Source organism: Corvus hawaiiensis, chromosome 18 (assembly GCF_020740725.1).
Source record: "Corvus hawaiiensis isolate bCorHaw1 chromosome 18, bCorHaw1.pri.cur, whole genome shotgun sequence".
NCBI lineage: Eukaryota > Metazoa > Chordata > Aves > Passeriformes > Corvidae > Corvus > Corvus hawaiiensis.
Genome location: NC_063230.1, coordinates 12206963 through 12220477, shown reverse-complemented (window position 1 = coordinate 12220477; position 13515 = coordinate 12206963). Strand labels below are relative to the sequence as shown.

The following is a 13515-nucleotide window of genomic DNA, read 5'->3' as shown; positions in this document are numbered from 1 at the left end:
ATGAGCCAGGGATTATAATTAAAAACCAAGGTAATTATTTGTTCATGGAGAAACTAAGGAATAAAAACTCACAGTGTAATGTGCCTATGAGTACTAGATGCAAATAAGAGATAATGTATCTTGCGGTGAAGGACGTTTGGATTGTGTGTAATTTCACCAAGCACGGGAGCAGTTCCTCCTGCTCCATAGAAGCTGAGGGTTTTGTTCAGTTGGTGCTGATGCTCTTTTAGAAAGCTTTTACCTCTCTGATTCCTGAGGTCTGACACAGAAGAGAAAAGCTTCAATAGGCACCAGCTGCTCAGTGGGCCCTGTCTTTTCAGAGCATCGCTCGCTTTTCTCCGTTCCCAATTAAAATGTGTGTTAAACTTAGCTTTTGTTTGAAGCAGCCCAGCGCTGTGGTATTTAATGTAAAGAGAATATGCTCGTCACCTTTTCTCCCTCTTTTGTGGCAGGGTCAGCATTCCTCAGGGGAGGACATGGAAATCTCTGACGACGAGACCAACCCTGCGCCCATCACCAGCGCGGAATGTGCCAAAACCATTGTGGTGAACTCCTCCGTCAGCAACACGGCCGTGATGGCCCCGTCGATCCCCCCGCTGCCACCACCGGGATTCCCTCCTCTTCCTCCTCCGCCACCTCCACAGCCGGGCTTCCCGATGCCTCCGCCGCTGCCTCCGCCGCCGCCGCCCACCCACCCGGCCGTCACCGTCCCCCCGCCGCCGCTGCCCGCCCCGCCCGGGGTCCCTCCGCCCCACATCCTGCCCCCGCTCCCCCCGTTCCATCCTGGCATGTTCCCCGTCATGCAGGTGGATATGATCAGTGTCTTGGGCAACCAGTGGGGTGGCATGCCAATGTCGTTCCAGATGCAAACTCAGATGCTGAGCCGCATGATGCAGGCACAGAACACGTACCAGTATCCTCCTTTCATAACAGGCCGGATGCAGTTTGTGAATCTTCCTCCCTACCGCCCTTTCTCGATGGGAGCCGCTCTTGCCCGCGGGCAGCAGTGGCCACCACTGCCCAAGTTTGACCCCTCGGTTCCACCCCCGGGTTATGAGCCGAAGAAGGAGGATCCCCACAAAGCCACTGTGGATGGAGTCCTCCTGGTCATAGTGAAGGAACTAAAGGCCATCATGAAAAGGGACCTGAACCGCAAGATGGTCGAAGTGGTGGCATTCCGGGCGTTTGATGACTGGTGGGACAAGAAGGAACGTCTGGCAAAGGTGGGTTTTCACGTGCTCTGTCCTGGGTCCTGGGGAGAGCTGTTCTTAGTGCTTGTGGCCAGCATGTGGGGTCAGCAGGGGTTTGGAACTGACTTTAAAAAACCCACAGCCCTAAGTTGTTATGTACAAGAGGAAGCTGATGTTTAGCTCCAAAAAGTAAGGTCAGATGCAAGAGAAGCGTTTGAAACCACCAAGCCTCTATTTTGTTTTCCCCACTTTGTGCAATGAGATTTGTGGGTGTTTCCAGTTCTCCCCCTCCTCAGCGCATGTACAAAGCAGCAATTAACTCAAGAGCCGAACATTGGCCAAATACATGAAGAGTTCCAGGGATTAGTTGAGAAAACAGCTTTGCATGAATCCTCTGATCCTTTTCTCACCCAATTTGAAGTGTACCTCAGCCAGCAAACAGCTCTGTGATTTAACGTATGGTGAATTTGTCACTACCCAAAATACCTAACACTACAGAAAGGTTAATGCAAGCCTCAAAATTACCATTGCAGTGAATTACTGCAAAAATAACAAAACAAACCACAACCTACAGGTAGATCCTCTGTTTCAGATGTCAGTTTTCAGAGCAGTATCCTCACCACCTGTTTTTGTAAACCAATTGTGTGTTAATTCTGGTGCCTGGGAGAGCTCCTTGGCTTTCTGGAGAGGTTGGTAATGCTGCTGCTTAACAGCTGTTTTATGACAGTGTAATTTGCTCTGGCTTAGAGCTGGCTGGCGTGACGTGCAGCAGAAACCTCTCCTCCTGACTAATGCTCAGAGCTTTTCTCCTGCCAGCGAGCGTGTGCTGACAGTCTTGGAGGAGGCCCCTGAGTTTCCAGGGCAATGAAGGAAACAGATCCAGCAAATAGTTGCAAAAACAGCAACTGAAATACTCTAGAAATTGTTTTAAACCAGACATCTGCTGTGAAGAAGCAGAAGCAAGTCAAGGCAGATCTTCAGGCTCTTTTACATCCTGAGCTATGGCTGGATTTGGTGTGTTCTTCCCTCACCTGGGATTTGTAAACCATTTTGGGAAGGGAAGCTGACTGTACCACAGTCCTTGCCACAGGTTATGTTGGATGTGAGCAGTGTAATTGAAAATATGAAATTGCTGCATGGAAAACCACTGTGCTTTCTGTCCGGGAACAGAGATGCCAGAACCATTTCTGCCCCAGGGCATGTGTTACTGTTGTGTGCAGAAAAACCCCACAGATTCCAGAGCCTCCTTTCTGCTAGGGCTGAGCACCCCTGGCATTGGGGTGGGACAGGATTCCTTCTCAGTCACAAGCTGCCTGCTTTTGCAGAAAACAAAATATGAATATTCAGCTTAAGCTGTACCTTCCTATTGCTGGTGTCTGTGTGTGTGTGTGAGGATGAGGCAACTGAGCTCCTTGGTGGCAGCTGGAGGTCAGTTCCCCATGTGCTCTGCAGTCACACTGATTCTGGCTGCTATATTCCATCAAAAGCAGCTGATTGATTGATTCCAACTCTGGCAGTTGATTGACTTCCAAGAGACATCATGCCTAGGTAAAAGATGGGAGGGCTCAAGGATAAAGCTGGTGTCCTGGCTCAGGCAGGGTGGAAAACAAATGGGGTGAAAGCTGTGAAAGGAGCACGTTGCTAGGGAAGGCAGCACATCCCATGAACCTTTTCTGCCTGAGCTAGGGGAAAGCTTTTCCTTGTTCCCAAATCTAGTGGTGGGTCAGGTTTGAAAGCCTGAATAAGATGCATTAAGCAGAGTGCCAGGGATAAGCAGTCACCCCTGGCCATGGAGTGCTGCCGCTTGGATTCTCTGCTTGATATTCCCATTAGTCTTGTTCCCTTATTAGCGGGAAAGCTGAGCTTGTGCTGCCTCTTTGGTGATTCCAGCCCACTTCAGCATGTGAGCTCTGTTAGGGTGTGCAAGAGGGAGTGTTGTGCCATGGGCTGATGCAAGTGAGTGTCACCTCCAGTGCCCCTGGCTCGGGCAGAGCATGACATACCATCATGTGTGACATTCTCCCAGCTTGTCCACCTCTCCAGAGCTGCAGAGGTCTGAATTCCTGCTCTTCCCTCACACCTCAGCTCTGGTGAAAAAGGATTTGTTGAGGCTGTGCGTCTATTTTGTAGACCCTTTGGTGTTTCAACTAAATATTTGGATGTTCCTGTTCGAGGACTGGAGCCTTCTGACAGGTTTTGTGGACTTGGGCTGTGGTTGCTAAGGAAACACAAGGATGTGTGTGATTTTTGATGCACTATATTTGGCCTTACACTCAAAAGCAGGAAGGTGTTCCCAACTGGAAGGTCTGGAATTGCTTTCAGTTATGTGGGTTAGCAAAGAAAGGTAAATAACATGTTGTTGGGCTGGCTTGCCTAAAGCACACTCCAATTATTTGTATTATTATGTGCAGCTCTATTTCCTTTCAGGTGTGGGGCACCTTCAGATGCCCTCAGAGAAACTGATGCCCGGGCAGGGCAGTGATATTTCCCAAACCTCGACTGTCTAAATGGTTTCCAGAGTTTGTGTCCTTCCCAGGAAACTTCCCCTCTCAAATGTGCCTTCTCTGTTGCAGGCATCTCTCACTCCAGTGAAGTCTGGAGGAGAATTGGAGGAAAAACCAAAGCCGAAGGATCGAATCGCCTCTTGTCTTTTGGAGAACTGGAACAAAGGAGAAGGGCTGGGATATGAGGCAATCGGCTTGGGCATTGGGTTACGAGGGGCCATCCGGCTGCCATCCTTCAAGGTGAAAACAAAAAACTGTCTTCCTTATGCTGACATCCCCCAGAGGAGCCTTAGGAGGACAGACCTCGCTAGGTTTGTGCCCCAGAGCCTGCAGGCTGTTCACCCCCTCTGTGTTCTTTCAGGGAGTTGCTTCTGACCCCCCAGGACCAGAGCAAGGACCCTCTGTTCCAGCTTTAGCTTTTCATCCTCCACTTGTGTGAATTGTCACACAATAGGGGATCTCCCTGCTCTGCAAGGGAAAGGGGACATTTGCCTGTGTTTAGGACACAGCGTTTCAGCATTATCATAAAAAATACACTTACGCTCATAGTGCTTTCCACAGTTCTTGTTTTGGTTGGAATGTCTGATAGTTTGGCAGCTGAGTCTCACCTGAAGTTTGCTTAAACTCAGTCTCCTCAGAAGCACAGGGTATCCATTTTAAAAAGTATTTACATAAAAAATTGAAAGTATCTTGAAAGAAGTGTGGGGTAGGGGAGTGTAGAGGGCTTCCCTGAAATTAGGATTTTTGAATGCACAGAAGGTGCAAGTAAAGGTTTGGGGTGAGAGATTCTGCAGTCTTTATTTAGAGTAAAACTTGCTTTGAGGTTCTTTAAGATGCCGTGGGTTTAGGCTCTCTTTCTGTTCTGCCACAATCTCAGACACATGGATTTGTCGAGTTTTCCCTGTCATCCTCAAAGTACCTGGTGATGACATGCACCATGCTGGTACCCGGGGTGTTTTCATGCAAATTGAAGGGGTAGAGTTTCATTCAGAGTGAAATTCTGTTTGCAAGCAAATAAAGAGATCAAGAGCTGGGAAGTGGCCCTTGGTTTCTGCTGTAAGTGACCACAGCAAAGCAAAGAAGTGGCAATTTGCTTAAGAAGTTGATTTCTGCTGTTTCTAAACTTTCAGAAATGCTAATTGTGTCTTTTGTTCAGGTGAAAAGAAAGGAGCCACCTGAAGCTGCCTCAGCAGGAGATCAGAAGAGAATCCGGCCTTCTACTTCTGTGGATGATGAAGATGAAGGTTTGCAAAGCGCATTTGTTTGATACATAAGAGCAGATGCAAACCCCACGCAAGCTGAATCCCTTTAAACTTCACAGCAGTGTGCTCGCTTACAGTTAAACACAGAGTCAAGGATCTGAGCCAAACCCTGCTTCTCACAGAGCTCTGATCAGCTGGGAGATGGCCCCTCTGGGTTCAATTATCTGAAATTCACTGGTGGAAAGTTTAAGACCCACATTTTAAGAATAACTCATAACCTATTTTAGCTGTGCTGGGCCCCAGCAGAAGGAGCTCAGATGGGTTCATGGGCTGTTTGGGGTGTGCTCACAGCTCACTGGGACGTGGTGGGAGGAAGCACGTAACAGTTTGCTCTGCATTTGATTTGAAAAAGAAACCAAAGTTATTTGCCAGAAAAATATGTTTGAAAATATCTTAACATTATTTCCTGTAACTAGGGAAGACAAAGCTTTGAATACCCTTTGTTTTGCATAAAAACATAAGTTCATTTTAAAGTTGATTCAGATTAACAAGTGGGTTTGAAGCCAAAAAATGGGGGAAAAAAGGATTAAATTCAGGTTACCTGTCCTGACCTCAGTCATGCTATGTCTGCTGTCTGCTCTGCGTAGGGAGTGTCAGCTTTGGCTGCCTACATTTTGCCATCAGCACTGTTCACTGTGACATCAGCAAGTCCCTGTAAGCCTGGGGACCCACACCACATGGGCACATTGCTCCTAACTTTGATCTTCCCAAAGAAATTTCCCTTATGTAGTTAACTCTTTCCATCCTTTCCAAGGTATTTGATGGTAATTTCTGTTGCTTTTGCTCCTCAGAGTCGGAGAGGGACAGGGATGCTTCTGATACAACATCTGACCTGTCAAAGAAGGATGCAGAGGCAGTGGGGCTGCGACGGCGACCAGCAAGGCCACTGGAGCTCGACAGCGAGGGAGAAGAGGGAGATGAGACATCAGGGAAAGAAGAGGAGTCCTCCTCAGAGAAGGAAGAGGAGCAGGAAGAAGAGGGAGGCTTGGTGAAAGCAGCACCTGGCAAGGTGTGTTGGTTTGTGACTGCGATTTCAATGCTGTTTGTCATTAAAAGGGGGCCTGGTAATGCCAAATGCTAAAGTTCCCTTTTCTAGGAGATGAGTGCTCCTGTCCTCACAGAACCTCTGTCAGGTCACTCCCTCTTCAGGTTCTCTGACCAGCCTCCCTGATGGTTACTGTACTGACAGCCAGGTCGCAGGGTCAGGCACTGTTCATTTTTGGCAATGCTTTCTTGCAAAGGAGGAAGAGGAGGATGAGGAGGATGAAGATGATGAGGATGAAGATGATGATGAAGACGAGGATGAAGATGATGAGGAGGAGACGGGCATAGACACAAGTGACAAGGAGGAGGAGCAGGACTCCGAGGAGGGTAAGCAGCTCCAGTGGAAACAGCAAGTGTCACCACAGGGTCAGCCGTGGTCTCCCTTTTGCCTTTGTGAGCTGATTTTGTTACTTGTGCATCTCCTTTCACTGATGGGCAGTTTTACACAAGAAAATGCACAGAGGTATTTTTAATTATTACCTGTGAGATTTCCATGATCCCTCAGTCAGTGGGTCCCTTTACAGTAGCTCTCCAGTCCCTACCTGATCTCAGCCCAACCTGGCAGAGGGGCAGAGGTCTCAAAGCCAGTTAAATGTGTGCTTGTTTTGTGAAACGGGAGTGGCCGGGAGGAGAAGGGACCAGATTTCAGACAAGGGTAATTTGGCTGCTAATAACTCTGTCCTATCAATCACTTTCTGCCCTGGAAGGTGGTAGTTTCCACTTTCTAAGACCATGTGTAAAGGCAGCAGAAAATCTTAGTAAAAGATACAATGCACCAAGAGACCCACGTGGGCAGCACTGCTCCTGGAACTGCCTGTTGTATGGTGATTGTTGTAAGCAGCCAGAGACAGGATTTATAAATCTCTGCAAAAATAAATAAATTGGGAGCCACTCCTTTGCACCCACACGCTGCTGTTGATGCTGTTTCCACACTTTTGTAGCGGAAGGGATATTTGCCCCTCATTGTTTAATAAAGCCAGAAAGCAGAACTAATGGCAGTTTGTTCTTGTAGATGTAGCAAGTCCCTCGTCTTCCAAGGCTGAAGTTGAATCATCTGATGAAAGTGAGGACTCCTCTGAATTCGAATCAAGTTCTGACTCGGATGATGAAGATGAGGAGGATGATGATGATGAAGATGAGGAGGAGGAAGAGGAGGAAGAGGTGGCTGAAGATCAAGGCAGAGAAGCCATGGTTGCTGAGCCAGAGCATGAACCTGCTGGTCATGAGCTTCCTGAGGATGAGAGGGAGACTATTTTGGACCTGTATCCTGTGGATGACTACATGGATGCAACAGGCTTGGGACTTGCCGAGCCAGCTTTGGCAGTGAAAGATGAAGGCAGTGAAGAAATCAAGGCAGAGGAAAGTGAGCGTGGCCAAGTCCCGGGGGCATCTCTTGCTGCTGAAACTCTGAAACACTTGGTTATGGAAAGAGACCAGGAGACAAAACTTGCACTCTCTCCCATCTGTAGGCCAGGTATGCCCTTCCATGTGCTTTGGAGTTTTGTTACTACGTTTCCAAGTAAATTTTCTCACAGTGCCCAATATGCATGGGTTTGTATTTCCCTTGTTCTCTTTCTTCCTCCAGTCTTGGCTCTAGGCTAGGGGATTATCTGTGCAGGGAAGGAGGTCTGTGCTGAACTTTCCTTCCTAGTAAGGAGCTTTACATGAGCCATCTGCTACTAAAAATACTGTGGTTACTGTATCCAGAATCTTATCCTGGGCCAGTTTAGTTGGAGTCCTACAGGAACTGAACAGTTGTCATCATCTGAGGGTGACTGATCGGGTGGTGTGGTGGCTGAAGCTCAAGATAGAAAAGCCATGGCTGCTAAAACAGAGCAGGAATGTCACTACTGGCTCTTTTTGGATTTAATATCAAAGCAGTATATGACAGGGAAGCTGCATGGGGCAGGTGAGGGGAGTCTCAGAGTTATGTTTGGTTCCTAGTATTATTTGTGGGGGTTTTTGTCACTTACTCCTTTTAAAGGAGTGATACTCTCTAGTTTTCTGGAAGAAGGAAATTATTTTCAGTCAATACAGAGTTGTATTTAACCCAAGGAAATTGGAAACCTTTTACTAGAGCAGGAGTGAGATGTATAGTGCTTGACAAATTTGGCAACTAGGGGGAATCTAAAAGTTAAAATTGGAGCCAACAGGGAGGGCACATCTAGTGGGGCCTGCTGTGGAGCCTTGGGCAGCACTGAGGTGTCTGAGGATTAGGCAGTATTTTGCCACTTGGAGAGCTAAAAATCCCGTCCCTGCACAGGGTGTCACTCCTTGGCTGCTGCAAAATCTGAAAGTCACAGAGCAGTAAAATGTTAAACTGGGCAGGGCAAAGAAGAACTGGTTTTGCATGAATCCTTTCTAGAGCAGGTCAGCATGCAGAAAGGACGTAAAATTGAGGACACCTGCATTTGAGCACCATGACATGTGTAAGGAGCTTTCCAAGTAAGCTGTGGAAACAAGCTCTAACATTGTTCTTGAGCAGCCCAGCCCTGTCATACAGGAGTTGCAGGGCTCAGACCCTTCTCCAGCAGCCCTGGTTTGTTCAGTGCAAACAGGGAATGCTTCCCTTCCAACTCCCTGGGCATTTTAACCTCCTTTCGTTCTCCCACTTGAAAATGTTATTTTGAGCTGCCTAACAAGATTCACCGTTGATTCCTTTTGGACCTGGCCCTAAGTGGGTAAATAACTCCAGACAAATGAGGCTGCTGCAGGGAGAGCAGCATATAAATTGCCTCATTGATACCATCTGAGTGTCTCGTCATCCATTACAAGGCCTTCCCATTTCCTTCATGTGTTGTTCAGGAGTGTTCTGCTCCTCCCTTCACTGCTCCCTCCTTGGAGAGCTGAGGGTGCTCCTTGGCCTGCAATTAGTTTAGTTCCCACATTAGAAAAGGTGATAGCTCTGGGCTCTGACAGCTCTCCTCCAAAGTCCTCGCCCCACAATCCTCTCCTTCCTTTAATGTCTGTACAAAAGGTTGTCAGGGCTTTTGAAAGCAGAGAAACCTTCGTTCTGGTCTGTGTCGTAGCTAATCCTCAAATTAATAGTGCGGGTTTTTTATGGTCCATTAGGAAAGTGTGTGGTAGTGTCTAATTACTCTACACTCTGTGCCTCCAAAATGTAAAGCACTGGAGTTTTAAAGCCTCCCAGTGGAATTGAGCTGTTCTGTAATTGCGGCATCTTAAACATGCCTTTACTAGCAAGTGGCAAGTAACCAAGTGGAGGCAAAGCTCCTGATTCTCCTCTCTTTTCCCCTTTCAGAGGAAGAGTCCGAACCCACTTCCATGCTGGAGGCAGAGGTACAGGAAGGTCCAAAGCCTGCATCTCAAGATGAGGAGGCAACGCTCTGTATCTCTGCTCCAGTGGGAGTCTTTGGAGAACCTCTGCCCAGCAAAAGCAGTTTCTTTGGCAAGTCTGAGGACAGCACTTTGGAAGGCCGAGTTAAAGCAAAGCCGCCATCGGCAGCGGAGGAGGACGAGCGGCTGCCTCGTACGCCTGGACGGGAGGTGATGATCCACTCGGAGACTGAGACTCTTCTGCTTCCAGCCCACAAGGTGCCATCCTCCATGCTTCCCCTGCCATCAACTCCTGGCAAGGAAGAATCTTTAGTCCCTCCAGAAAAGTTCCCTGAACAATTAATGGTGACCAAAACATCCGTGGAAGAAGAGATTCCTAGGACTCCCGGGCGGGACATTTTGGCCAAGTCTTCACACCCCCTTGCGAAGTCGCAGAGCACGGACACTGTTCCAGCCACGCCAGGAAGTGATGCTCCCCTTACAGGAAGTAGCTTGACCCTCAGTTCCCCTCAAGTCCCAGGGAGCCCCTTTTCCTACCCATCCCAATCTCCTGGCATTAACAGTGGCATTCCTCGGACTCCTGGGAGAGATTTCAATTTCACCCCTACTTTCCCAGAGGCTGGTGCTACCATTCCTTGCCTTCTGTCTGGCAAGAAACAGTCAGAGGATGAACTAGAGGAGAAACCCTCTAAAGAGCCTCTTGGTGCTTCCCTTACGATCAGCATGAACAGTGTTCCTTCCCCTATCCCCTTTGCCAGCCCCCCGCAAGCAGATTTCCACATGGACATGGGTTTGCCACCTGATGAGCCAATACCTGTAGCAGCCCTGCCGTGCATGCATGGAGATGGAAGAATGCCCATCGAGGAATGCAAGGCAGAAGTGAAACCTGGTTTGCTCTCCCCAGAAGTACCCCCTGGGGCTTCTATTCTTCCTCCCCCACCACCACCTTCTGTTCTTCCCAAAAGGAGGCCGGGTCGGCCGAGGCGGTCCCCACCTTCTGTCCTCTCGCTGGATGTGTACCCAGGCAAAACCATAGAACCTCCTCCCGTGCCAGTGGCCTTGGTGGAAGGTGCTATGGGCAAAGAGCTGTTGAGTGGACATCCTGATGCCTACTATGGACTGAAAGACCCTGAAGCCGTCACCCTGGACTTCAGGAATGACGGTTTCCATGAGAAAATAGCAGCTGAGACAGTTGCAGAGAAACTGCCATTCAAGGAACTGGAGAACCAGTGGAATGAAGACTTCAAGGAAGAAGAAGCTCACGCAAAACCTAAGAGACAGTGGCGAAGGCAGAAGAAGACATCTGAGGAGCTGCCAGTGATCCCTTCCCCCGAGTATTCCCCGCCCCGGCCGCAGTTCAGGCCGCGCTCCGAGTTTGAGGAGATGACCATTTTGTATGATATCTGGAACGGAGGCATAGATGAGGAGGATATCAAATTCATGTGTATCACGTACGACCGCTTGTTACAGCAGGACAATGGTATGGACTGGCTCAATGACACCCTGTGGGTTTTCCATCCTTATATCCTTTCTCACTGTATTGGCAACACGTGTGAGATGCATGAGATGGTGGCTGGCTAGGACTTCAAATGCAAAAGGCTCTTTGTTGGTGGGAGAACCAGTTGCTTACAGGAATAGCAATTGCTTGGATGAGCAGGGAATTTTAGGCTGTTTTATTCTCTGAAGCTGCAATACAAAAATACTGCAGAAGTGGCTGTTCTTGCTGCATGTTCAGTCTGGGACTGCAGGGACAGTCTGTAGGCACCTCTTCTGGGGAGGTTTCCTTCCTAGTTTGAGAAGCTTCTGTCTGCATGTAACCAGACTTTTTTTCCAGTTTGCCTGTGGAATTTCTAGTCTGCACGTACAGAGCTTTCACTTGGAGCTAAAACTTGCTGTAAAAATAATCTCACCATCTGTGCCCAAAATGATGAGTTAGTGGTTCTCGCAGCTTTAACTTGCTTTGAGTTTGAAATACTGATAAAATCAGTGGTTTCTAGGTGGCACATCAGGGCTCTATGTGTGTGCAGCCATCAGTAGTGATCTCCAGAGCAGAGCCTAAAAGACTGTTCTTAAAACCTCAGAACTCTCCTGTAGTGTTTTTAGGAAGGATATACAGGTTTATGTGTTGAAGAAGACAAACACACCACCTTGTGTGTTTGTCTAGATATATACTAGAGATTGTGTGAAGTTCAGATATCTTCATCCCTTGCTTCCTGCAAGACAGGAAAGCAAAACCAAAAAAGCCCAAACCACCTAAAACAGTCGGTGATAACTAACAACCCATAGTGAAAATAAATCTGTTTCCCTGATGATAAGGATTATATTGTAACAGCAAAATTACACTCACTTTTTAAGCCACTTAAAAATCACCTTGAGTTCATCCTGTGCCATACTGCATGACAAGTGTGAAAGTACCTGCAGGCTCACCTGCTTTGCAGCAAACCCTCAGCACTCCGGTTTTGAGGCAGTCACCTCTTGGTTTTTATGGTCCCTCTGCTTCAATTTTCTGGTGTTGAAGATATGTTTTGCCTCACAGGGAGCATTTTTGGGTCAGTCTCAGTTGTAGCCTTCATGGCTGTGTCTGTGGGGTGAGCTGGCAGTAGTGCAGCTCCACTGTCCTTCCAGGAACCAAAGCCCTGAAGGTGCCTTCAAACCTGAAGGTTTGTAATGTGTGTCTGAAGGAGCTGATTTCCCAAGGCTGGTGAGAGCAGCATCTCTCCAAGGCCTTTGGGCTGAGGACATCTCAGTAGCAGTGTTATTTTTTGCAACCCCGCAAAACCTTCCTAATTTTCCATGCTCCTGGTGTTAGCTTTGTGCAACTGTAGCAAGTTTAGTCTGATATCCACCTCTGGCTGTGTTTCTCCTTAACTTCTTGACACCTACCAGCTTTTCTACCCCCAAGAAGAAGAAGCGGGATGACGGGATGCGGGAGCACGTGACGGGCTGTGCACGGAGCGAAGGCTATTACAAAATTGATAAGAAGGACAAACTCAAATACCTCAACAATAGCCGAGCTTTTGCAGAGGAGCCTCCAGCTGACACACAGGTGAGGAATCGTGCTCCACGAGTGCCAGGTGTGAATGGGATTTGGTTTTACGCTCTGTCACACACAGTAGGTGCTTCCTGTCGTGCTGGGACTGTGTGGGAAGTGTTAATGTTTGATGTCAGGTGTTCTGTGGTGATGTGTTGTAGCATGAGGGGCTGCTCACAGGGAGCCTGCAGGGTGTTGGGTCAGCTTTGAATCACCCATTTGTCCTCTCAGGGTATGAGCATCCCTGCCCAACCTCATGCTTCCACCCGGGCTGGTTCCGAGAGGCGATCAGAGCAACGCAGGCTCCTCTCCTCCTTCACTGGTAGCTGTGACAGTGACCTGCTCAAGTTCAACCAGCTCAAGGTAGATCACCCCCTGCTGCAAATTTTGGACCCACAGACATCCTTTCCCTTTCTGTGCTGTGGCTAATTCAGGGCTGGGGTTTTGGGGTGTTTTCTTCATGCAGTTCCGGAAGAAAAAGCTAAAATTCTGCAAGAGTCACATTCACGACTGGGGCCTTTTTGCTATGGAGCCCATTGCAGCTGATGAGATGGTGATCGAATACGTGGGTCAGAACATCAGGCAGGTAAGCTGTGTGTGAAATCTGAGCAAATACCAGCCCTGGAAGAAGTCCTTGAGTATAACAGCAAGGGTTGGAGTCCTGGGTTGGAGGCCTCAGCTCTGTGGGCTGGGCAGAGGCTGACATACGGCTTGGAGGTACAGGGGTGGGATTTTCAACAACCCATGGAAACTGAGCACTCCGGAGAATCCTCCTTAAGAGGCCCATCCTGAACTGTGTTCTCTTGGGGTGATGGGGGTTGTATAAAGCCCCAGTGCCTGGCGCAGGAGAGCTCAGGGGAGCCTTGTGTAGGTGGCTGCTCACAGGTCAGTTGCTCAGCGTGGCCTGAGCCTGCCTGGGGGTTCCTGCAGGTCATTGCTGACATGCGTGAGAAGCGATACGAGGATGAAGGCATTGGCAGCAGTTACATGTTCAGAGTTGACCACGACACCATCATCGATGCCACCAAATGCGGGAACTTCGCCAGGTTTATCAATCACAGCTGCAATGTGAGTACCGTGTCCTCGCCTGTCACTGTTCCCTGACATGCTGATAAACCCGGGGAGTCCCTGCCAGCCTTGACTGGGGTGCTCAGAAGTGGCAGGGGGTCGCAGGGTTGTGATTAAAT

At 48.6% G+C, this 13515-nt stretch overlaps 1 protein-coding gene across 1 annotated transcript in view; it reads left to right on the top strand.

Annotated features, from left to right (window-relative positions):
* Positions 1–13515, top strand: part of SETD1B (SET domain containing 1B, histone lysine methyltransferase) — a 47764-nt gene that overhangs the window by 28900 nt on the left and 5349 nt on the right. The window contains exons 7-17 of the mRNA XM_048323249.1: positions 453–1223; positions 3764–3934; positions 4851–4938; positions 5748–5965; positions 6198–6327; positions 7013–7474; positions 9263–10819; positions 12177–12343; positions 12560–12691; positions 12795–12914; positions 13259–13396. Of these exons, the coding sequence (XP_048179206.1) occupies positions 453–1223; positions 3764–3934; positions 4851–4938; positions 5748–5965; positions 6198–6327; positions 7013–7474; positions 9263–10819; positions 12177–12343; positions 12560–12691; positions 12795–12914; positions 13259–13396 (3954 nt within the window). The remainder of the gene's footprint in view (positions 1–452; positions 1224–3763; positions 3935–4850; positions 4939–5747; positions 5966–6197; positions 6328–7012; positions 7475–9262; positions 10820–12176; positions 12344–12559; positions 12692–12794; positions 12915–13258; positions 13397–13515) is intronic.